This window comes from Scyliorhinus torazame, chromosome 2, assembly GCF_047496885.1.
Source record: "Scyliorhinus torazame isolate Kashiwa2021f chromosome 2, sScyTor2.1, whole genome shotgun sequence".
Lineage (NCBI taxonomy): Eukaryota > Metazoa > Chordata > Chondrichthyes > Carcharhiniformes > Scyliorhinidae > Scyliorhinus > Scyliorhinus torazame.
Genome location: NC_092708.1, coordinates 270,924,682 through 270,951,423, shown reverse-complemented (window position 1 = coordinate 270,951,423; position 26,742 = coordinate 270,924,682). Strand labels below are relative to the sequence as shown.

The window sequence follows — 26,742 nt, the reverse complement described above, 5'->3', positions numbered from 1 at the left end:
GGAACAAGTTCTCATATCTCATCACATGTTACAGAAACCTGCGCAAAATAGGGAATATCTGTAAAGAGGCTGGAAAATCTTCACTGTTAGATAAACAGGCATATGTCCATTTATGGTTGGGAACACTTGATTTGAATTCAAAAGCTCATAGTTCCAAATATTAACCATTAATTTTTCAAACATGCTCATGGAAGAAATCCACTGGAGAAGTAGGATTTTTCTCCCGCCTCATTGTTCAAGCTTGCAATTGATATTAATCAGACTGATAATGGTTAAAACAACATTGGACCAGCTTAATTTAATTTCCACATTTACAATATTAATAGCCCGTGTCCAACAATCCAATAACCCAGAATAAGGTGTTTGAAACAGTTCAGCTCGCTGTACCACACAGCAGACACACAGCCGTTCCATTTAGAAACATCTTTGCCAAACCTGTGGGTGCGGTCCGTTGGCAGTAACTACAGCCTTGACTCAGCAACTTAACGTACTTCCAGGACGGCGATGCAATCTATTCTAACAATGATGGCGCTCTATTTGTAGCCGGGTCAGTTGAACTCGAATTTCAATTCCAGTCTGCTATGTCTGCACAAAAGCCGCAGTGGAACATTTTAAAACTACCTCAGTATGTTACAGTCCTTGTTCATTCTGTGTTTGATATAAATACTGGTGACACATTTAAAGTATCTGTTAATCAGATGCAAGATACTAGAAATATGACACTGCTGTGATTATACTTGGAAAACGAATTCCCTATTTGAAGACAACATATCATTCCACAACCAAAGAGAAAATGCTGGAAAATCTCAGCAGGTCTGGCAGCATCTGGAGGGAGAGAAAAGAGCTAACGTTTCGAGTCCAGACGACTCTTTGTCAAAGCTTTGAAGGCTTACCATAATTCTTTGCTTTTATGCACTATATCTCTATTTATAAAGCCAAAGATCCCATCGAGCTTAAAAACCAATCCTCATCAACATGTATTGCCACCCTCAAAGACTTGTGTAAGTATACTCTCTGCCCCTGCACCCCTTTAGAATCTAGCCTATTTTGTCCTATCATCTCACTGTATCCTCGCAGAACTCACCCAACAATTACAAGGAGAATGGTGCTTTTTGCCATCCATTTACTCTCCTAGCCAATGCCATGTCCTCATTGCTCTCTTCTCTAACCTTCCACCCAGCCATTGGCACACAGCCAATTAGACCTCTTTTGACAGTCACATTGTTTGATAAAGAGCCAATTGGGGAAGAGGGAACCATGCCAAAAAAAGGGATAATTGATGAGAATATAAGGGAGATAAATTACCATCCATCAGCCATGCATTCATTAGCCCATGTACTTCAGCAATTGTACTCTATTTTTAATTGTTACATAAACACTTGTTCCTGCTCCCTACTTCCCCCACAGGGCCCCCCCATACACACACACGGCCCTGAGGATCCTAATCTGAACATCGGCAGGCGACTGGGATTCTATTACATTTCTGCAGTCCACCACAAATATCCACATTTCTGCAAGGAAAATCATTTTGTCATTTACTCCCAGCTTTCCCTTCCATCTGGAGGGTGGTATACAGGACACATACGTGCCCAGACGGTGAGCCATTTTCAATTGTCCCTCCCATTCCCCTTAACACTAAACAAAGCTACATATGATGTGGAGATGCTGGTGTTGGACTGGGGTGAGCACAGTACGAAGTCTTACAACACCAGGTTAAAGTCCAACAGGTTTGTTTTGAATTTGTCTATATATATGTTTCTGGAACATACCTCTTCATTCACCTGAGGAAGGAGCAGCGCTCCGAAAGCTAGTGACATCGAAACAAACTTGTTGGACTTTAACCTGGTGTTGTAAGACTTCGTACAAAGCTACATAGACAGAGAGTCTGAAAGTTTTGGCAAAGTGACATTCTGCCTAGGGGCTGGTTTAGCACAGGGCTAAATCGCTGGCTTTGAAAGCAGACCAAGGCAGGCCAGCAGCATGGTTCAATTCCCGTACCAGCCTCCCAGAACAGGCGCCGGAATGTGGCGACCAGGGGCTTTTCACAGTAACTTCATTGAAGCCTACTTGTGACAATAAGCGACTTTCATTTCATTTCATTATTAGCTTTTTGCTTAAGCTGGATGGAAGTTATGGCATGGTGGCACAGTGGTTAGCACTGTTGCCTCTCAGTGCCAGGGACCCGGGTTCAGTTCTGGCCATGGATGACCATCTCTGTGGAGTTTGCACTTTCTCCCAGGGTCTGTCTGGGTTTCCTCCAGGTGTTCCGGTTTCCGGTAGATATGCCATGCTAAATTGCCCCTTAGTGTCCAGATTAGTAGGCCTGGGTAGTGTTCTTTCGAAGGGTTGGTGCAGACTCGGTGAGCTGAATGGCCTCCTTCTGCACTGTAGTGATTCTATGATCTGTCATGTTGAAGTTGGGAACTTCACACGTTTGACTCAAATCAAGTATGGTAGGGGAGAAAGGGAGGAGAAGAAGGAAAACCCAATCATCTCAAGGATTAGTCACAGCAATCAACTTCATCCACGTGGTGTTTCAGCTGCAGAGCATTGTATTTAGAGCACAAAAATACAGCTGAACTGCTAAATGCTGATGCTCCACAGGAGCTCCTCTCACCCTATTTCCTTCTGTGCGGTCTCCTTGATTGTGCTTATCCAGCCTCTCCCTAAACACATCTCTACTATCATACTGGTGCCAAGGAACATCCAGGCAGCATGCCTCAACGACTTTGTCCGGTGGCCTTGACATGTATCATTAAGAAGTGATTCGGGAGGTTGGTCATGAGACATATCAACTCCATACTTCCAGAATGCCTAGACCAACTGAAATTCGCATACGGTCACAACAAGTCCACAGCAGACACTATCTCCCTATCCCACCACAATAAGGACTCCTATTTCAGACTCCTATTCATTGAATCATAGACTTTACAGTGCAGAAGGAGACCACTCAGCCCATCGGGTCTGCACCGGCCCTTGGAAAGAGCACCCTACCTAAGCCCACACCTCCACCCTATCCCCATAACCCCACCTAACCTTTTGAACACTGAGGGACAATTTAGCATGGCCAATCCACCTAAGTTGCACATCTTTGGACTCTGGGAGGAAACCGGAGCACCCGGAGTAAACCCATGCAGACACGGGGAGAAAGTGCAAACTTCACACACAGTGACCCGAGACTGGAATTGAACTGGGGTCCCTGGAGCTGTGAAGCAGCAGTGCTTTTTCTTTTTAAATGCATTTTATTCAAAATTGTATCAAAGTAGGTTTCAGCAAATAAACACCCCGGAAAACATTCTTCCCAACAATCAACTATACAGTTTGTACAGATTTCTCTCCTTTTTCACTCACCTTTTCACTCACCCCCCCCACTGCCACCCCCCTGCGACGAACAGCTCCTCAAACATGGTCACAAACATCCCCCACCTTCTCTCAAACTCCCCTGCTGAGCCCCTTAACTCATACTTTATCTTCTCTAACGCAGGAAGTCATACAGGTCACCCAACCACTCTGCTACCCCCGGGGGCGGTGTCAACCGCCACTCCAGCAAAATTTGTCGCTGTGCAATGGCGAAGGCCACGACATCGGCCTTCCTCCTCTCCATGATCTCCGGCTTATTTGAAACCCCAAATATCGCCACCAAAGGGTCCGGGTCCACTCACTCCTCCACTATCCTGGCTAAGACCACGAACACTCCCGCCCAGAGTCTTTCCAATTTTTCACAACCCCAAAACATGTGCGCATGATTCGCTGATCCCCGCCCACACCTCTCACACTCATCTGTTACCCCACTGAAAGAACCCACTTATTCTTGCCCGTGTCATATGCACCACCTTAAACTGTATCAGGTTTATCCTTACACAAGAGGAGGTCCCGTTTACCCTTCGCAGTGCCTCACCCCATACTCCCCAATTGATCTCCATTCCCAACTCCGCTTCACATTTCTCCTTGATCTTCACCACCCGCTCGCCTCCCTGCTCCCCCAGCCACTTATATATATCCCCAATTCTTCCCTCCCCTTCTACATCCGGAAGCAACAGTTGCTCCAGCAGGGTGTATCCCGGCAATCTAGGGAACCCTTTCCAGACCTTTCGTGCAAAGTCTCTAACATGTAGATACCTGAACTCACTACCCCTCGGCAGCTCTACCCTCTCCCTAGCACCTCCAGACTGGCGAACCCTTCCTCCAAATACAAATCCCTCACCTTGACCAGCCCCACTTCCCTCCACCTCCTGTATACACTGTCCATCTCCCCCCCACCCCGGCTCAAACCCATGATTCTCGCACAGCGGCGTTAGCACCGACATCCCTTCCACCCTAAAATGCCTCCTCAGCTGATTCCATATCTTCACCGTGACTGCACCACTGGGCTCCCTGAATTCCCACTCGGAGCCATTGGCAATGTTGCCATCACCATAGCCCTCAAACTAGACCCCTTACAAGATTCCTCCTCCATCCTAACCCGCTCTACCCCTTCTCCTTCCCACCATCGCCGCACCTTGTCCACATTCGCCGCCCAATAATAATGAAGCAAGTTTGGCAAAGCCAACCTCCCCCTGCTGCCTTTGCCTCTGTAGCAGGGTCCTCCCCACCCTCGGCACCTTCTCCGCCCGCACAACGTCAGAGATGATTGTGTCCACTTTCCGAAAAAAGGCCTTTGGTATAAGATCGGGAGAGCCTGAAAGATAAACAAGAACCTCGGCAGAATATTCATTTTCTCCACTTGGACCCTCCCCGCCAACGTTAAGTGCAGTGTATCCCACCTCTTAAGATCCTCCCTGGCCTCCTCCACCAGCTTCGTAAAGTTCCACTTATGGAGCCCCGTCCATTCCCTCGCTACCTGAATCCCCAAGTACCTAAACCTATCCCTCTCTACCGTGAATGGCATCCCCCCTAAATTAGCCCGCTGTGCCAGCTCATTCACCGGGAATACCTCGCTTTTCCCTACATCCAGTTTGTATCCCGAGAACCCTCCAAACCTCCCCAACAGGCCCATAATCCTTCCCATACTCTCCAACGGATCCGAAACATACAGCAAGAGGTCATCGGCATAGAGCGACACCCGATGCTCCCTCTGTCCCCTCATTATTCCCTGCCACTCTGCTGACCCCCTGAGAGCCATCGCGAATGGCTCTACGGCCAGCGCAAACAGCAGCGGTGACAGCGGGCACCCCTGCTCGTACCCCTGTGTAAGTCAAAGCTTCGTGAGCTCATACGAGCCACATTCCACCGGATCCTTCCCTTCTTTTGGGATTAGTGTGATTACTGCCTGCTTCATCGTCTCCGGCAACTCCCCCTTCTCCAGTGCTTCATTAAACCCCCCCAACAGATGTGGTGCCAGGTCCGCCGCAAATTCCTTATAAAATTCTGCCGGGTACCCATCCGGCCCAGGGGCATTCCCTCCTCCTGGGTCTGCCTCATAAAGTCCCTGGTAATACTCTCTAAATGCTTCATTTATCATCCCTGGCTCTGACACCACATCCCCAGCCCCAGTCCGGATCTTCACTATTTCCCTGGACATAGCCTGCCTCCGCAGCTGGTGCGCCAGCATGCGGCTCGCCTTCTCCCCATACTCGTATTGCACCCCTCTTGCCCTACGCAGATGCCCTACTGCCCACCCCGTTGTCAGCCTGTCAAATTGCCCCTGCAACTTTTTCCTCCTCACCAATCCCTCCATGGTGGGCACCCTCTAATATTCCCTGTCCACCTCCACTATCCCGCTCACTAGACGGTCATGTTCCGCCCTCCTTTCCGTATTCGCACTAACCATAAATGAGATCATTTCTCCCTGGACCACTGCCTTCAGTGCTTCCCAAAAAATGCCCGCCGACACCTCCCCATTCTGATTGAACTCCACATAATCCCTAATCGCCAACCGCACCTTATCACAAAAACCTCCATCAGCCAACAACCCCGAGTCAAACCTCCACCCCGGCCTCTGCTCTCGTCCCGTACTGAACCGAATATCCAGCCAATGGGGTGCATGGTCCGAGATATCTATCCCCGCATACTCTGCCCCCTCCACCCCAAACAAACTCTCCCGACTCACTACAAAGTAATCAATCCTCCAATACACCTTATAGACGTGTGTAAAGATGGAATACTCCCTTCCCCCTGGGTTCTGAAAGCGCCATGGATCCACCATACCCATCCTCTCCATAAACCCCCCCCAGCTGCCTTGCCATCTGTACCCTACCCATCGATCTGGGGCTCAATCTATCCACCCTCGGCTCCAGGACACAGTTAAAATCTCCTCCCATGATCAACTGGTGCGTGGCCAAATCCGGGATTACTGCCAGCAACCCCCTCATAAAACCCACATCACCCCAATTTGGGGCATACACATTTACCAACACTACCGGTGCCCCTTCCAATACCCCACTCACAATCACATATCTCCCACCTGGATCCCTCACCTCCTTCGCACTCACGAATCCCATTTTTTTGCTCATTAAAATCGCCACACCCCTCGATTTCAAATCAAACCCCGAGTGAAAAACCTGCCCGACCCACCCTTCCTTAACCTAACCTGGTCCTTCACACAGAGGTGCGTCTCCTGCAAAAAGACAACCCCCGCTTTCAAGCTCCTGAGGTGCGCGAACACCCGCGACCTTTTAAGCAGTCCATTCAGTCCCCGGTCGTTCCACATTACCAACCTTACCGAGGCTTGCACCTCCAATTCCCTTTGTGAAGCAGCAGTGCTGACTACAGCTCCGCCTTCTACACCATAAGTCCAGCCAAGCTCATATCCAAACTTATAATATCAAAACTTAGGGCTTGGCTCCTCCCTCTGCAATTGGATCCTCAACTTCCTGACCCATAAACTACAATCAGTAAGGATAAACAACAACACCTCCTCCACGATAGTCCTCAATACCAAGACTGCTTACTTAGCCCCCTACTATATTGCATATATACACATGAATGCGTGGTAAAATTTGGCTCCAACTCCATTTACACGTTTGCTGGTGACAAGACCGTAGTGGGTTGGATCTTAAACAACGGTGAGTCAAGAATACAGGAGGAAAATAGAAAACCTAGTGGCATGATGCAATGACAGCATTCTCTCCCTCAACGTCAGCAAAACTAAGGAGCTGGTCATCGACTTCAGGAAGTGAACTGTCATGCCACCCCTGACTGCATCAATGGTGCTGAGGTGGAGATAGTTGAGAGTTTCAAATTCCTAGGTTTACACATCAACAATCTGTCCTTATCCACCCATGTCGAAGCTATGACCAAGAAAGCACAACAGCGCCTATACTTCCTCAGGAAACTAAGGAAATTCGGCATGTCCACAATGATTCTTACCAATTTTCACAGATGCTCCTTAGAAAGCATCCTACCTGGCTGCATAAGAGTGTGGTATGACAACTGCTCGGCCCAAGACTGTAAGAAACTACAGAGAGTCGTGAACACAGCCCAGTCCATCACGCGAATCCGCCTCCCATCCATTGACTGCGTCTACACCTCCCGCTGCCTTGGGAAAGCGGGCAGCATAATCAAAGACCCCTCCCGCCCGGGTTATTCTCTCTGCCAATCTCTTCCATCAGACAGAAGATACAAAAGTCTGAGAACACACACTAATAGCTTCTTCCCCGCTGCTACCAGACTCCTGAATGGCCCTCTTATGGACTGAACTGATCTCTCCATGCATCTTCTCTACTGTTGTAGCACTATACTCCATATGTTTCACCCGATGTTTATGTGTTTACATTGTGTATTTATCGTATGTCCCATGTTTTTCATGTATGGAACCATCTGCCTGAACAATACCTTTCACTCTACCTCAGTACACGTGACAATAAATCTAAATCCAATTGTCCCAACTATTCCATGTAGTTACGAGTTCCACATTCTAACCACTTTCTGGGTAAAGATGTTTCTCCTAGATTTCCTATCAGTTTTATCAGTGTCTATCTTATACTGATGGCCCCTAGTTCTGGTGTCACCCACAGGTACCAATGTTATGTGTTGCACCCTCACTAGTAAGGGACAAAATAGCTCAACCGGTACAAGAGTTAACTAATTCCCAAATACACAATCCACAAGAGATCCCTTCAATCAAAATCAATCACAACTAAGATGCAATTTAGATCGAAGTAATTTTGGATTAGAACTTTTGATCAGTGGCACTAAGAAGGTCTTACCTGCACACAATGCCTTTTGTGAACTGCTATCAAACGCCAAAACCACTTGATGAATTCCACACACAAATGTTGAGTAAATGAAGGCACTCAAAGTTTAGCCGAATTTCTTTCTCTTGTGGATTGTAAAATGCAGTATTCAGTTTACTTTCTGCAGGAAGTGGCTTATTAGCAGGGCTTTAGTGAACAGATGTAAATATATAAAACGTGGAGCCAGTACTCTTGCAAATGGGATGGGAATTGTCAGCAACTACTGAATCTAGTGAAGAGCGCATGTAAGCTCAGGCTTAAATAGAAGTTGTTGCTGTCCAACTGACTTTGGACTGGATTCTCCGGTCCCCCAGCCATGTATTTCTCGGTGGCAGGAAGCAGCGCACCGTTCGCTGGCGGCGGGATTCTCTCTTCCCACCGCTGTCAATGGGATTTCCTATTGAAGCCACCCATACCACCAGGAAACCCGCAGGACCAGAGAATCCCGCTGTCAGCAAACAGCCGGAGAATTCAGGCCTGTATTTTGAATCTTTGTAAGGTTAAAATAGGTTCCAAAAATAACCAAGCAAAACTTCTGTACAAAATTTGCAAAGGCATTTGCCGCCCATTTTTGGAACATTCACTCAACCGCACCTACTTGGGCAATGGTCACATTTACGCCATTAGAAAAGCACAGCAGACCCATGGAAGAAGTTGTCCATTGCCTCAATGTCTGTGACCTCCTCCAGATGTACAATTCTCAGAGATCCCTGTATTCTTCCAATTCTGGCCTCTTGTGCACCCCGACTCCCATCGCCCCACCATTAGCAGCCATGTCTTCAGCTGTCCAGGTCAGAGGTTCTCAAACTAGGGATGACAGAAGTTTTTCAAACAAGCTGGGGGGTGGGACTGGAGTACAGCCCCCATCTGTGCAGCACAGAGTGGACAGATTGGAGGGCAAAAGAATGGAGGGCCTCTGCATTTAGCTACACTCATCTCTAAAATAGGAGTAAGCAGCTGTTCACTTGAAAGCATTATTAAAACACTTTTTACATTCAGCAGTTTCATTATTAGTGTAGATCTGGGATTACAAATTCATTTGAAAAGGGGTGCTAAAACCAAAGATTGTAGAGAAACATCGGACTAGGCCCTAACTTCTGGAATTCTATCCCTAACCACTGCACCTCTCTCTCCTTCTTTAAGATGCTCCTCAAAACCTAATCATTTTCCCTGTCCTTATATAGTTTGGTGTCAAATTGTGTCTAAACAACACTCTTGTGAAACAACTTGGGACGTTTTACCACATTAAAGGTGCTATATAAATGCAAGTTGTTGCCTCATAGCACCCGAGTCGTTGGCTCTGTTCCAGTCTGCAGATTTGTCATAGCAACTTCTCCGGTGCTGATGGAGGTTTACAACCTGATGTTCAAGGGAAGCTCCACTTTCCTGCTCAGCATTGTACTGGGCGCCGTCTTCTTCGGGAGGGTGTTCGACAAGCCGAGGAAGCTTTGTTGAGCACACGAATCAGGGGAAACTCTGGAAACACATCAGTACCACCTGGGCGGAATGTGCCGACTGCCGTTCATTTCAGAAGTAAAGCTTTGCCAGTTGTGAGGGGGAAATATACTAGATTCCAAGGAATCACAAAGCACAGATTGGACTTTTGCCAAGGTGTTTTAGCATTTCAGTGTCCCCTTGCTTGTAACCCCCACAATAGGGATCTGCATTGCCTCAGGGTTATAGTTATTTTAATTCATTTTTAGGCAGTATGCTGCACTTGCTGGAATTTACAGTGTACAAAAATGGGTCTGTGCCAATCGGTTACTGAAAACCTCAAACAGGAGAGTTAATTTTAACAGTCTTTGGGATCCAGCTTAATTGCACATTTTATAAACTGTTGATTATCTGAACAAAACAGCATAAGTATATAGTGATAAACTTAAAAAACAAAGTGGTTGAGGCAAATTTCCTGAATGCATTGAAGGGGAGTAGTATAAAGGAGGGTGAGAGGTGGCTCGTGAGAGCCTGAACACCAGCAAGAAGCTGTTGGGCTGAAGGGGTTGTTTCTATGTTCTACATTGTTATTCAAACTGTAGCATCATCCTGCAGGGGATGTGCACCACCCAGTGGCAATTTATGTCATAGCCACGAATATAAGACTGATCTCATATTTTGAGCATCATTCATGTTTATCAATTAAGGGCTAGACAAACCAGTCAAGCGACTCCACAAAGAAAGGCAGCACATTTTGCAATCCCTTCGAGAACATTATTCGACAGTTCAGTTGAGCTGCGAATCAAGAGGTTTATACTCACACAAGGCAACTGAGATCAGCCAAATCGTCGATGAAACCAAAAAGCTGGCTAATGTCGTAGGTGATCGATGGGCTGTTTGGGTTCATACGCTTCAAATGCTCTTCATACATCTTACAGACACCTAACAGATATGGGAGAGGCCAAGAAAAGGGTTGATTTACACTTTCATAGGTGCAATGTTTCCATCCGAAAAATAAACACTCCGCTTTCCCTCTGTGCCTGCAAGGTGTCTCAGTCCCAGAGCAGAAAATGCTGCAGATCAGTCAGAACGTGCAGAGAAAGGATTTCTAAGTGTAGATGTCATCCTGAACTTTTAAAAATACATTTGTTTGCAACCAGCATACTGGTTAAATAAAATGACTTTACTGACACTATAGTGAAGTCATTTTACACAGTTTCAAAACAATCATCTACTAAATAAACCAGAGATCATACTGGATTACTGCACGGTTATAGAGGCCTCCCTGCATCAAAAACCTGCTTGTGTGTGTGTACAGATACATCCTTCCCTGGACACTGCTAAACCAGCACGATTCAAGGTTCATCAGCCTCACTAGCTCAGTGTGTGTTGACTGACAATATTATTCAAAGACAGGGAACATTGAAGGAGGTTAATGACATCCAAACAAGTGTTACAAACCTGCTAATGAGCCATTACTCCAGGCATTACAAATCATTTGCATTCATTTCCTCAAGCTGCAGCTACTCTTTTAACACCAGTTTAGTCAACTCCTAATCCCCCGCCCTAAAGATATCTGAAAATTACCCACCCTCATTCCCTGCCAAATTACTTGTTTTAAAAACTTAAATCTTTTCCATTTCTGACGCAGTAATTGGGGGGGGGGGGGGGGGGGGGGGGGGGGGTTAGAGTGGTCCCTGATACTGTCATGGTGGGGAGGGGAAGAGGGAGGATAGTACTGCCTTGATCCTTCCGTGGTGGTGGGGGGCGGGGGGGGGGGTTGGGAAAAGGAGGGGGGGATAGTGCCTATTGTTGGTTGGGGGGGGGGGGGAAAAGAGAAAGAGCGGGGATATCAGCCCCCCATGAAAGTATCAGGGACCACTCTAACCCCCCCCCCCCCCCAATTACTGCGCCAGAAGTGGAAAAGATTTAAGTTTTTCAAAACAAGTAATTTGGCAGGGAATGAGGTGGGTAATTTTCAGATATCTTTAGGGCGGGGGATTAGGAGTTGACTAAGCTGGTGTTAAAAGAAGGGGGAGAAAGAGGAAAGAGCGGGTATAGTACCCTCCTGATACCTCTGTGGTGGGGAGGGGGTGTGGGGGAAGGATAGCAGCCCCTTGATACTTTTGTTCAGTGATGGGGGTGTGGGGGAGTTAATGTCCCATACTTCTGTGATATTGGGGGGGGGGGGAATAGCACCCATCCGACACTCCTGGGGGGCCATCCCAAATCTTGTTGGGAGGGAGGGGGTGGTTGTGGCAGCTTATTTTAAACACCATTTAGAAATGGTGCCCCAATCTGTGGAGCCAGCAAGGCTCTATCAGGCCCCACCCCAACAGAGTGGCAGCACAAACCACACCCCCAGAAGACATGGCAAAGGCGGCGGCGTCATCTACCCCATTGCCAGTGGAGCAATTGATGGGGCTGATTAAGGGAGAACTTCAGCAGCATCAGCTAGAAATACAAGAGGACTGGTCGAACATGATTGAGGGAGCAGTTGCCCTCTTCGCGAGGCCATGGGGCGGGTGGAAAAGCGCTTGTAGTCGCAGGGTGCAACGATCCAAGAGGTGGAAAGGGCGGTCCATGGACCACAGTGACTGAATTGTGGAGTTGGAGGCAGAGGTGGCGATGCAGGAGCAGTTTGCAAGGAACTGAAAATAAAGGTTGACGGCCAGGAGCATCTGTCCAGGCAGCAGAATCTGCATATTGTAGGCCTGCCAGAGGGGGTGGAGGGAATGAGTGCCAAAGCCTACGTTTCAAAGATGTTGGCGAAGCTGGTGGATGCGGGGGTCTGTGAGCAGGCCCCGAAGGTGGATCGGGCACATCGATCATTCGACAGAGGCTGAGAACAGGGGAGCCACAGAGGGTGGTGGTGATAGTGAGAATGCAGCGATTCGAGGTGAAGAAGCAGATCTTGAGGTGGGCGAGGCGAGAAGAGACTGTACTTGAGAGGGCCAGTGGCTCCGAATATACCAGGCCATTGGTACCGACCTGGCCATGCAGCGGGCTGGCTTTAATTGGCTCAAGGCGGTACTCTTTTGAAATAAGGTCTGGTTAGGTGTGCTGTCCCGGCCGAACTTTGGGTGACTTTTAAGGGGAAGAAGTATTATTTTACATCGCCTGAAGAAGCACATGGTTTTATTGAAGATCATGGTTTGGAGGAAGGTTGATTGATGGAATTTTCTTGATATCTTGGTTTTTGAAATGTTTATCAATGTTTTGTTCTATATTCACATGTCGGCCTTGTTGGTATTTTACAGCGGTTGAGGAGGGGATGGGTTGGAGTCTTGGGTGCCTCTTTCCTGTTGGTTGGGGAATGGTTTAGGTGGTGTCGAGCCCGGAATCCCTCCTTGGAGGTGGGTGGGCACTGTGGAGTAAGGGGCAGTTTGGGAGTTTTGGGCAGGGGCCTTTGTCTCAGTCTTCAGGCAGGAGCTACCACGCTGGCAGGTATGCTGGTATATGGAAGGAATGGGGGGGGGGGGTTGTGGTGGCAGTGTTGGGGTCTGTGTGGGGTGGCAGATGGTTTATTGGGTGATAGCGGAGCAGAGGGCGGGTGGCCATTTTGAGTGGGTTTGGTCAAGAAAGGAAATGGGGGCAGAGATGATTTTGTGATGTATTGGGATGGCGGATTCAAATGGGGTGGGGAGGGGGGGGATCAGAAACCTCCAGTGAGGATGGTGGATTGGAATGTGCAGGGGTTGAATGGTCTGGTGAAGCGTTTTAGGGTATTTGCGCATTTGCAGAGTTTGAAGACGGAGGTGGTGTTTCTTCAGGAGATACAGATTAAGGACCAGGTGAGGCTGCGAAAGGGGTGGGGGGGACGTCCCATTCGGGGTGAGACATCCCATTTGGGATTCAATTCCAAGTCGAGAAGGGTTGCTATTCTATTTAATAAGAGGTTGACATTTGTGATGGCTAGGGAGGTGCTGGACACGGGGGTCGGTTTCTGATGGTCAGTGGGGTTTTGGAGGGGGCTCCGGTAGTGCTAGTAAACATTTATGCATCTAACTGTGATGACAGGGAATGTGTTAAGCAGAGGATGGCAGACATCATGGATTGGGGCAGCACAGTAGCATTGTGGATAGCACAATTGCTTCACACCTCCAGGGTCCCAGGTTCGATTCCGGCTTGGGTCACTGTCGGTGCGGAGTCTGCACATCCTCCCAGTGTGTGCGTGGGTTTCCTCCCACAGTCCAAAGATCTGCAGGTTAGGTGGATTGGCCATGATAAATTAGTGTCCAAAATTGCCCTTCGTGTTGGGTGGGGTTACTGGGTTATGGGGATAGGGTGGAGGTGTTGACCTTGGGTAGGGTGCTCTTTCCAAGAGCCGGTGCAGACTCGATGGGCTGAATGGCCTCCTTCTGTACTGTAAATTCTATGAAAAAATCTGGACTCACATACATTAATCATGGGCGGCGATTTCAACTGTGTGTTGGATCCTCGGTCGGACCAATTGAGCCCAAGGACTCCTTAAGTTGGGAATGACGAAGGAATGGGGGAAGTTCATGGACCAGATGGGGAGGGTGGATCCTTGGAGGTTTTGGTATCAGAGATGGAGGGAGTTTTGCTACTTCTCCCATATGCATCAGGTGCACTCCCATATAGATTTTTCCGTGGTGGACACTTCGATTCTCTCAGGGATAGTGGAGTGCAATATGGGGTGATCGCGGTTTGGGACCACCCGCCGCATTTATGGATGTGAGGTTGGGTGTCGGCCAGGCACAGGAGCCCTTGTGGAGATTGGACTCGGCGGATCAAATGTTTGGTGGAAAGATGACTTTGGTGATTAAGGAGTTTATAGAGTTCAATCAGAATGGGGAATCTCGCCCTCCATGTTTTGGGAGTCATTGAAGGCAGTGGTACGGGGGAGGAGATCTCGTAAGGTCTATAGTGATAAGGTGGAGAGGCAGTGATTGGTGGGTGCAATTTTGGAGGTGGACTGGCGGTACTCTATGGCCCTGACCAGGGAGCTCTTAGCGGAGCAGAAGAAACTGCAAGGGAAATTTGATTTGTTGACCGACAGGGAAGACGGTGGGCCAGCTTCGGAGAGCGAGGGGGTTGTGTGTGAATATGGGGAGAAGGACAGCCGCATCAACTGAGGCAACAAGCGGCCGCGCAGGAGATAGTACAAGTGAGAGAGGAGGCGTGGTGTGAGTTGGTGATGACATCTGAGAGAATTAATAAAGGATTTGAGACTTTTTATAGGGGCTGTGTAGGTCCGAGCCTTGGGGGAGGGGGCTCAGACGGGGCGGTTTCTGGATGGGCTGGTGTTTCTGGAGGTTGAAAAGGAGAAGGGGCAGGGATTGGAGGCTCCGTTGGGGCTGCAGAAGGTTATGGAGGCCATATGTCCATATGTTTTGGTCATGTCCGTGATTGGCGAGGTTCTGTGGTCTTATATTTGAAGCATTATCAAAAATTGTGGGAGCGGAGATATGTTGGACCCTCCGGTGGCAATCTTTGGGGTGTCGGAGCTGCTGGGAGGGGAAGAGACAGATGTAGTGGCTGTTGCCAAAGTTTGCCCAGTGGCGAATTTTACTGGAGTGGATGTCAGTGCAGCCACTGAGGGTGTTTGCGTGGCTTGGGGATGTAGCAGAATTCCTTAAACTGGAAAACGATTAAGTTCGCCCTTAGGGGCTTGGAGTGGGGGTGGGGGATTCTGGGCAAGCTGAAGGTTATTCTTGTCCCTGTTTGAGGACTTGCTCGTTGCCAGCGGCGGGGGGGGGGGGGGGGGGGAAAGATAGGAGAGAAGAGAGCTAAGGGGAGAAAATGTCAAACTGTGGGGATTGTGTTGTGTTTCTGAATGATTATGAGTTCATGTTTATGTATGCCTTGGTTTGAATGAATGAATGAATATCGCTTATTGTCACAAGTAGGTTTCAAATGAAGTTACTGTGAAAAGCCCCTAGTCACCACATTCCGGCGCCTGTTCGGGGAGGCTGGTACGGGAATTGAACCGTGCTGCGGCCCTGCCTTGGTCTGCTTTCAAAGCCAGCGATTTAGCCTTGTGCTAAACCAGCCATTTCTAAATATAAAAATATTTAAAACAAAACATAGTAAAATATCCCCATTATCAGATCAAATTTGACCCAAGGCACTTAAGAAGGATTAAAAAAAGCTTAGACGAAGAACGATAGCTTTTATGGGTCATATTAAAAAGGAGAAAAGTGGAGTTTAGGGAAGGAATTCCAGAACTTAGGGCCCAGGCAGGTGAAGACGTGAGCCCTAATGTTGAGAAAGGAAATCAGGGATGCACAAGGTTAAGGTTTCACGGGCAGCACGGTGGCGCAGTGGGTGAGCCCTGCTGCCTCATGGCGCCGAGGTCGCAGGTTCGATCCCGGTTCTGGGTCACTGTCCGTGTGGAGTTTGCACATTCTCCCAGTGTTTGCGTGGGTTTCGCCCCCCACAACCCAAAGATGTGCAGGCTAGGTGGATTGGCCACGCTAAGTTGCTCCTGAATTGGAAAAAATGAATTGGATATTCTAAATCTATTTAAAAAAAGATTGAGGTTTCAAATTTCAGACATCAGCAAATTCCAGAGAAAAGTGCTTTGCAGAAGTAATTTTAACTGAAAGGTTACCTCAGAGGCTTAATGCCCTCTTGCGGACTAGCCGGGCTGGTTTGAATTCAGGTTTGGGTCAGATTCTGTGCTGGAAGTGTTGACAGGTAATGAACCAGAAATAAACACTGGAAAGTCAGAAAATCGGGAATAATTTTGGGCAAAAAGGCACGAAGTAGTTGACATTTCAGATATAATCCGTTTGTCATTATATGGGTTAAAGGTGAATGGTTAGACTAGAAATGTTGACTTAGGACGGCACGGTGGTGCAGTGGTTAGCACTGCTGCCTAACGGCACCGAGGACCCAGGTTCGACCCCAGCCCATGTGGAATTTGCATCTTCTCCCAGTGTCTGTGTGGGCCTCACCCCCACAATCCAAAGATGTGGATTGGCCATGCTAAATTATCCCTTAATTGGAAAAAAATAATTGGATACTCGAAATTTAAAAAAATGTTAACTTAACTTCCTTTATTGATAGATGTTGTCTGCCCAGCTGGTTGTTTCCACTGTTTTCATTTCTGGTGTTTTCATATCTGCAATATGTTTTTTGTTTTATTACTTGCTAAAACAGCCCTCCGTGAAAGTTGGTTTAGCAAGTAATAAAACAAAAAACATACTTGCTGAAGGATAAATAGATGTTAACCATTGCTTAGAAAATAGGTATCTCAATGGGGTAGAGGAACAAAAGTGTCTGAGAATACAAATACACGTCTCACCAAAAGTAGCCATGCAGGTCAATAAAGCCCTTTTACAAAAAACACAAACCAAACACTCCGGTTTATTCGCCAGTTAGAATCAAAAGAATAAAGAAATTATGTATTGATCCACATTTGGAGTTCTATCGGAGCTCTGCTCACCACTTTACAAAAAGATATAGACACTGGAGAGGGTGCAAAAGGACCTGTAACGGTGATACCAGAACAATCAGGTCGTCTGCATCAGGAAAGGATAATGTGGCGATGCCGGCGTTGGACTGGGGTGGGCACAGTAAGAAGTCTTACAACACCAGGTTAAAGTCCAACAGGTTTGTTTCGAATCACTAGCTTTCGGAGCGCAGCTCCTTCATCAGGTGAGTGATGAAGGTGAGTGAGTTCGGGGTAATTAAAGCGATTCCAAAAAACCTGTTGGACTTTAACCTGGTGTTGTAAGATTGCTTACTCAAGAAAGGATGAACAGGCTGAGTCTCTTTCTTCTTAGAAAGAGTAAGGGGTGACCTAACAGCAATCTTTAAAATTAGGAGAGGTTTTGATGGAGCAGACACAGAGGAGCGTTTTCACTTGTGCGGAAGAGCAAAACTAGAAGTCATCATTATAGGAGACACATCAAGAGGTCCAATAGGAAATTCAGAAGAAACTATTACCCAAGAGTGGTGAGAGATGGGTCTCGCTACCACAGATAATGGTTCTGGAGAACAGAATGGATACATTCAAAGGGGAAGCCACATAAGCTTATGAGGGAGAAGGGGATATGGGGATTATGCTGAGGACGGGCGAGAGGAGGGTTGGGTGGATCAAAAACACCCGAATGGACTGGATGGGGCAAATGGCCTGTTTCTGTGCTGTGTGTTCGATGTACAGAATTTTGACTGCGTATTTAAGAAGTGTGTTGTAAAATACCAATGCATTTCAAAAGCATGGTACATCCTAGGATCAAACAGCATGGCAGGAGGTCATTTAATCCATCATCTGTACACTGTCTCTTTGAAAATTATCCAATCATTTGATACATGGGTGAAAAAAGCTGTAACTACATTGACTGAGTTTTATGAGCTAATGCTGTCTTTCTGCAACACTAATCAAGTTTGATTGTCTTCAGTTTCTGCTCTTTGTGAAGAGATAACCGAACAGAGGTTAATAAAATTGTGAAGGGTTCCAATGGATAAGCGGAGAAAGGATGTTTTCACTTGTGCAGGAGACCAAAACTAGGACCACAAATAGAAGATCGGCATTAATAAATCCAATAAGGAATTTAGGAGACACTTTATCAGTCACTACCACAAGTAATTGAAATGAATAGCATAAATACATTTAAAAAGACATACGGGTAAAGAGAATAGAAGGCTATGTTGTTAGTGTGAGATGAAGCTAGGTGGGAGGAGCTCCAGGTGGAGAATAAGCACTGGCATTTCTTACTTTTTCCAGTTATGCCGAATGGTCTTTGATCTGAAACAGGAGGTGCGATTTAATTGCTTCGTTGCACCGGACTTGGTGTTGGGGCGAGGCCATTGAATTTCACGCGAGGTATCTCACGAGATTTGCGGTGCTGAAAACACCGTGTGATTTAACGGAGTCTCGCAAGACATCCCGATGTGGATCTGGCCCTCACTGGTCATGATCCAGATCAGCATATTTAAATGATCCATTAGGCTCATTTAAATATGCATCCGCGGGATTCTCCCTGTGCCCAGGATCTATCGGCCGGGCCTGGGAAAACTTGTCAGGGCACTGTTTAGTACTAATTTCCACAAACGTGGACCAGTCGTAATGGCACCTGGGGGTTCTCCCAGACCTTGGAGATCCCCGGGTGGTCAGTGACAGGGCAGGGTGGCACCCTGGCGCTACCTCTGGCCCCAGGTACCATGGCAATGCCAGCCTGGAATCCTCAGTGCCAATCTGGCAGGGTTAAAAACCTGAGTAGTGTGTGACTGCTGCAGTCGTGTTTTTAAAAGAAATCCTAGTTTGGAAGAAAACTAAGATTTTGGGAGCCAGGGGTGTAATTAAAGCATCGTAAGAAGCTTTGGCTAATAGAATGTTGTTTGGATTAAAGGGATTTCCTGTGAAGTTAATTAGATTTCCGTTTGGTAAGATGACGTGTTTACTGTGAGGAGCCACGGTATCAGGCATTTTGCAGAAAAGCAGGTTTAGTTGAGTTTCAGAGGAAGATGGGAGCAGGAGTCAAGCATCTCAGTTCAGTTAAAAGATGTGTGTGTAGCTAGATTAGCAGTTTTTTCCCCAAGCAGTTCAGAAGGGTATAATCAGAAGGTGAGCTGAAACAAGGGGAAACAGCTTCTGAAGGAATACAGACAGAGTTTCTGCATGGTTCTGACAAGATTCAGATCTTTTCTTTAAAGCAGTGACACAAGATCTCTCTTTCTCAAAGAACATCTCTGTAAAGCAGGTATAACTGAGAGCTAACTGTTGTAACAGTGGATTGCGAGCTGAGATGTTTTCTTCTGTTGTTTGAGTGGGAATAAAGAGAGCAGTTAAGGGTTACTGTATTCACTGTATTGATTAGCATTATTTAAGGGCTAATTGTAAGCTATTTTCTGGTGTTAAAGATATTTTAATACTGTTAGTAATAAAGTTTGTTTGAATATACCATATCCCTATATCTTTGTGAAATCACTCCTGGGACGAGGTATCCTTTCCACACAGTCGTACAAAACTAAAATAAAATATTGAGGTTTCTGTCCAGTATCCTAGCTACTGTTGTGGTCTGGTCCGGGATCCTAATAATAGGAAGAGTATTCCATATGTCCCCTTGAACCTGCTCCGCCATTCATTAGGATTGTGGCCAACCAACCCACTTTGCCATCCTATTTCTATATCCCTCGATTCCCTGAGTAGCTAAACATCTCTTGAATCAACTCATTGACTTGGGCACCCACAACTCTCTCGGTAGAGAACTCCTATGATTCAGAACCCTCTGAATGAAGAAATCTGTCATGAGTTCTGAATGGCCGACCTCTCATCCGAAGACTGGGGTTTTTTAAATCCGTAAATGGGATATAGGTGTTGCTGGCAAAGCCAGCATTTATTGCCAATCCCTAATTTCCCTCGAGAAGGAGGTGGTGAGCTTCTTTCTTGGACCGCTGCAGTCCAAGTAGTGTAGGTACACCCATAGTGCTGTTAGGGAGGGAGTTTCAGGATTTTGACCCAGTGACAGTACAGGAACGGCGATATATTTCCAAGTCAGAATGGTGTGTGACTTGCAGGGAATTCTAGGCTCTCCATCAATTCCACAAAGAATTTTATACATCTTGCATTTTTCGAGAATATAGACCTGTTCTACTCATGGAGGTAGCCCTCTCAACTCAAGAATCAATCTCGCGAACCTCTGTTGCACTCACTCTTAACACAAGCATATTTACTCTTAGGAATGGAGGCCAAAGCTGTGGACAGTGCTCCAGGTGTGCTCTCATCTTATGTACTCTTATTCTAACCACCTGGTAATATAGTTCCTCGCTATACACTTAAGTTAACTTTCTATGATTCCTATAGAACACCCAAATCCCTCAATATATTCCCTTCCATGGGATGTGATAGTCACCTGCTGAGGGATAATTGGTCTTGAGAATGTGGTGCTGAGCCACCTTCATGAAACGCTGCAGTTCACCTGGTGCAGGTACCCACAGTACCTGTTAGGAAGGGAGCTCCAGGTATTTGACCCAGCGACAGTGGAGAAACTGTAATATACTTCCAAGTCAGGATGATGTTCAGCTTGAAGAGGAACCTGCAAATGGCGGTGTCCCCATGCATCTGATGCCTTCTAGGTGGTAGAGGTCAGGGATTTGGAAGGTGTTCTTGAAGGAGAGTTGGTGACTGTGCTACTAGACCTTTTAAAAAGTTTCACTTTTCCAGTCTTCCTACAAAGCTAGATAATTTTATACTTTCCCATATTATACTCCGTCACGCACTTGGGCAGCACGGTCGCACCGTGCTTCACAGCTCCAGGGTCTCAGGTTCAATTCCTGGCTTGGGTCACTGTCTGTGTGGAGTCTGCACGTTCTCCGTGTCTGCATGGGTTTCCTCCGGGTGCTCCAGTTTCCTCCCATAATTCCCGAAAGAAGTGCTTGTTAGGTGAATTGGGCATTCTGAATTCCCCCTCCTTGTACCCGAACAGGCGCTGGAATGTGCGACTAGGGGCTTTTCAATGTAACTTCATTGCAGTGTTAATGTAAGCCTACTTGTGACAATAAAGATTATTATTAACTTGCCCAGTCTTTGCAACCTCGGTGTCCACCCCACAGCTTGCTTTCCCACCAGCAAACTTGAAAATATTACTTATTTTACACTTGATCCCCTCATCCACCAGAGGCCGCAGCACCAAACATTGGTACTCCACTAGTTAAAGTCTGCCATCCCAAAAAAATAACTCACTTATGTGTATTTTCTTGTTTCCATGCTGTGGTAATTTGACACCACAAAGAAGGTAGTCAAATGCATTGTTTAAAAGAATGAACTTCTTTATAGAAATAAGTAACAATGTTTAACAATAACAGTAGTAACTATGAAAACAGGTGCTCCAGTAGAACAGGTCTTTCTTACTGCAAAGTCCACCCAAAGCTTGCACATGCTCAGATCCCTCAACAGATGCCAGTAAAACAATTACACAGGAGAAAACACTCTACTCAAAACACCATTCTGTAACACATGTTAATATATTATTTCCATCTCATCTTTTATGACAAGCACTAATTATCTAATCACCAGATACACAGCTCCCTGATCATCATGCATTTCCGATTTTTCATAGTTCACCAAACAACCACATAATGCATGCAGTATTGCAACGGGGTAATACAACCCCACTGCTCTCAATCTTGATCTGCTAATTCAGCAGAAGTGGCTTGGCCTGTTTAGCAGGTAGAAATACAAGTTATGGGAGTTTGTACATTCTCCCAGTGCCTGAGTGGGTTTCGCCCCGACATCCCGAAGATGTGCAAGGTAGGTGGATTGGCCACACTAAATTGGCCCTTAATTGGAAAAAATGAATTGGGTACTCTAAATTTAAAAAAAGAAAGAAATACAAGTTATGAAATGCTTTTGGCAATATAGTGATTGCCAAATCAATGGGAACAACTGATGCAAATGGACATGACCGAAATTAAGAGGTCTCCCATTTAAGACTGAGATGAGGAGAATTTATTTCTCTCAAGAGTGTCATTAGTCTGTCGAATTCACTTCCCCAGAAAGCATTGGAGGCTGGGTCATTGAATATTTTTAAAGCTGTGTTAGATACGAACATACAAACTAGGAGGAGTAGTCCACTCGGCCCTTCAAGCTTGTTCTATCATTCAATAAAATCATGGCTGATTCTTGACTAACAAGGGAGTCAAAAGATATATATATATTTTTTTTTGTGAAATTTTTTATTTAAAACAGATTTGTAACATTTACAGAGAAAAAAGAAGGCCATATACAAAAGCCTTAACATATTGAAAACGAACAGTGGGAAAGAATAAACATATTAATAAGGCACTTCCCCTATCAGCTGTTTGCCCATGCCCCACGTGTTCAACTATACTAATGTGGCTCTAACCCCCCCCCCCCCCCCCCCCCCCGCTACGCTGACCCCTGCCCTTGGCGCCTGACTGTCTCCCGCCCAAGTGCTCGGCCCCCCCCCTCCCCCCTCGTTGCAATCTCCCAACATCACCCTAAGCAGTGCGCCCTCCAGCCCCCGCTCTCTGTCCAGGCTGAAAACAATCTTAAATAAAACATTACAGTACAGGATAATTTAACAGACCGCCGCCACACAAAAGCTCTGAGAGCCCCGAGTCCTTTAGTTCAAGTCCAGCTTCTTTTAATAAAAGTCCATTCCTATTCAAAACAAGCTAGGTTAACAGACTGCCGCCACTGTAGAGCACTGAAAAAACGAAGTGCCCTTTAGTTCAAGTCCAGCTTCTTCTCTTTAATGAAGGCCCAAACCTGTTCTGGTGTCTCGAAGTAGTAATGGAGTTCCTCAAACGTAACCCAAAGCTTCGCAGGATACAGCATTCCAAACCTCACCTCCTTTTTGTAGAGGGCTGCCTTTACCTTGATGAATCCTGCACGCCTCTTGGCCAGCTCCGTTCCCAAGTCCTGGTAGATGCGCACCTCGCAGTTCTCCCATCTGCTGCCTTGGCCCATCGCAGCGCACGATCCCTGTCGGCAAGCCGGTGAAAGTGAACCACCAAGACCCTCGGTCTGTCGCCCGTCCTGGGCTTCCTTGCGGGGGCTCTATGTGCCCCATCCAACTCCAGGGGTCGGGGGAAGGCCTCCGGCCCCATCAGCGTCTCGAGCATACCCATCACGTATGCACCCACATCCGATCCCTCGCAGCCCTCGGGGAGGCCAACGATCCTCAGGTTCTGCCTCCTGGCTCTATTCCCCAGCTCTTCAAGCTGCTCCTGCATCCTCCTCTGGCGGGAGTTCAGCTCCTCCACCTCGTACTCCAGCTCCGTTACCGTGTCCGCCTGGCTGGAGAGCTTCACCTCGACCTCCCTGAGCGTCTTCTCTTGGACCGCCTGTGTCTCGACCATTCGGTCCATTACCGCTCTCATCGGGTCCAGCGTGTCCCTCTTCAGTTCGGTGAAGCAGTTCCTAAAAAACTCCATCTGTTGCTCCCTTGGCCAGCGAGCCTCCGCTCCCTGGTCCCTGCCGTCCGCCATGCTTCGCCACCCGTTCTGGGGTCCCCGCTGCTCCTGCTTCGATCTTTGTCGCTCCACTCGACTACTTCTGGTCCAACTGTCCATACCCCGGGGGGAAAACCTCTTCCTTTCGTCTCCTCCATCGATTCAGGTCGTCAGGTCCCGAAAAAATCCTGTGAAACAGGTCCGTTTGCCCATTGCGGGCGGGAGCGATCCGACCTGCGACCTGCTTCCTCGAGGGCGCCACCGGAAGTCCCCGAGTCAAAAGATATTGAGGATAGAAAAGGAAAGTAGAGGTCATATTCGGATCAACCATAACCTTATCAAATAGTGGAGTAAGCCTACTCCTGCTCTTAATTTGTATGTGCGTACGTAAATTTGGAGCATTAGAAATATTGCTCATTGTCATTTTCTGATGAAGGGAGAAGGTTAGCTGAGACAGTGAAACCTGGGGCAGCACGGTAGCATTGTGGATAGCACAATTGCTTCACAGCTCCAGGGTCCCAGGTTCGATTCCGGCTTGGGTCACTGTCTGTGCGGAGTCTGCACATCCTCCCCGTGTGCGCGTGGGTTTCCTCCGGGTGCTCCGGTTTCCTCCCACAGTCCAAAGATGTGCAGGTTAGGTGGATTGGCCATGATAAATTGCCCTTAGTGTCCAAAATTGCCCTTAGTGTTGGGTGGGGTTACTGGGTTATGGGGATAGGGTGGAGGTGTTGATCTTGGGTAGGGTGCTCTTTCCAAGAGCCGGTGCAGACTCGATGGGCTGAATGGCCTCCTTCTGCACTGTTGTATTATAAACAAGAAAGAACAGCAAATAGCTTTTAAATAGTTTGAAATGGCCAATTTGTCTGTACTAAATGAACTGTTTTAATTCAGCACTTTAAAAACAATTATTGAGATCAAGGAGTTCCTGAGATAAATATTTGTCAGGATACTGAAAACAGCTCCTCTGTTCTTTGAATAGAATGGATTGTTTTTACGTCTGGCTGAGAGAGTAAACAGGACCTCAATTTAGCATTTTAAAGTGGAGGAATGAAAAGTTGAAAAACGGGTTCTCCTTCAGTGTCAGCTGTGGCGCAGTGCTAGTACAACAGCTTGTCCATGCTGCCCAGCTTTTACCATTAAGCTAGCCCCAATTGCCAGCATTTGGTCAATATCCCTCTATACCCATATTACCCATACAACTGTCCAAATGCTTTTCAAAAGACAAAATTGTACCCACCTCTACTACTGCCTCAGGCAGCTCATTGAAGACACTCACCACCTTGTGTGTGGAAAAAAAATCCCCTCTTACCTTAAACCTATGCCCTCTAGTTCCAAACTTCCAACCTTTGGGAAAAGATGTTGACTATCTATCTTATCTTTGCCCCTCATTATTTTATATCTCTATAAGATCACCCCCAAGCCTCCTGCGCTCCAGGGATAAAAGTCCCAGTCTAACCAGCCCCTCCCTATAACTGAAACCATCAAGTCCCCGTAGCATCCTAGTAAATCTTTTCTGCACTCTTTCTAGTTTAATAAAATCCTTTCTATAATAGGTTGACCAGAACTGTACACAGTATCCAAGTGCGGCCTTACTAATGTCATGTACAACTTCAGCAAGATGTCCCAACTCCTATATTCAATATTCTGCCAATGAAACTAAGCATGCTGAATGCCTTCTTCAGCACTCTGTCCACTTGTGACTCCACTTTCAAGGAGCTATGAACCTGTAATCCTAGATCTCTTTGTTCTATAACTCTCCCCAACTCCCTCTCAATAACTGAGTAGGTCCGGGATCAGACGCCGGGGGGGGGGGGGGGGGGGGGGGGGCCTCCATGGGGTCCACGCCCACGATCGGAGGCTTCAGATCGGCGAGCAGCTGCGATCTGGAGGGGGTCTGAAGATCTGGAGATCCTTCCGCGCGGGCCCGCTGTTCGGTCGCTGACATGTTGCTCCATGCCGACGCGGAGATGGCAACCATGCGTCGGCACGCGCAGACCTGCGCCGGTCGTATCTCGCATGTGCGGACCTGTGTTGGCCGCGCAGGGCCGGCTTTCGGTGCGGAGCAGCGCACAGCACTCCGCCGCCGTTCTAGCCTCCTGAAATCCAGACAATAACTGGAGACCCGTTGACGCCAGCGTACACCACTCCGGTGTTTACGCCGCCTACAACACTTGGCCGAGATTTCAAAGAATCCCTGCCAACCTTCTTCACTGTCCACTGTGCCACCAATCTTGGTGTCATCTGCAAACTTACCAACCATGCCTCCTAAATTCTCATCCAAATCATTAATATAAATAATAAATAAGTTAACCGAGCACTGATCCCTCAGGCACACTGCTGGTCACAGGCCACTGCTGGTCACAGGCCTCGTTTGAAAAACAACCCTCTACAGCCACCCTTTGTCTTCTGTCGTCAAGCCAATTCTGTATCCAATTGGCTATCTCACCCTGGACCCTGTATGAATTAACCTTATGCAACAATCTACCATGTGTTACCTTGTCAAAGGCCTTGCTAAAGTCCATGTAGATAACATCAACTGCACTGCCCTCATCTACCTTCTTGGTTACCCCTTCAAAAAACTCAATCAAATTCTTGAGATGTGATTTTTCTACTCACAAAGTCATGCTAACTGTCCCTAATCTGTCCTTGCCTCTCTGCCTGTCTCTCAGAATATCTTCTAAAACTTACCCACCACAGACGTTATGCTCACCAGTTTGCAGAATCATATAGAATATACAGTGCACAAGGATGCCATTCAGCCCATCGGGTCTGCACCGGCCCTTGGAAAGAGCACCCTACTTAACCCCACACTTCCACCCCATCCCCACAACCCAGTAACCCTAACCTTTTTGGACAGCAAGGTCAATTTAGCATGGCCAATCCACCTAACCTGCACATCCTTGGACCGTGGGAGGAAATTGGAGCACCCGGACGAAACACACGCAGACACGGGGAGAATGTGCAGACTCCGCACAGACAGTGACCCAAGCGGGAATCGAATCTGGGACCCTGGCTCTGTGAAGCGACAGTGCTAACCACTGTGCCACCTGCCGCTGTAGTTCCCATGCTTTTCCCTGCGGCCCTTCTTAAACAAAGGCACAACATTTGCTACCCTCCAATCTTCAGGCACCTCACCATGGCTATTGACGATTCAAATATCTCTGCTAAGGGACCCGCAATTTCCTCCCTAGCCTCCCACAACATCCTGGGATACATTCCATCAGGTCCCGGGAATTTATCTACC

General features: G+C 47.3%; 1 protein-coding gene across 2 annotated transcripts in view; it reads right to left on the bottom strand.

The window, feature by feature from the left end:
• LOC140398560 (enhancer of rudimentary homolog) overlaps positions 1–26,742 on the bottom strand; it is a 52,101-nt gene that overhangs the window by 6,652 nt on the left and 18,707 nt on the right. For both annotated transcript variants that reach the window (XM_072487358.1, XM_072487367.1), the window contains one exon: positions 10,430–10,550. In XM_072487358.1, coding sequence (XP_072343459.1) covers positions 10,430–10,550 — 121 coding nt within the window. The remainder of the gene's footprint in view (positions 1–10,429; positions 10,551–26,742) is intronic.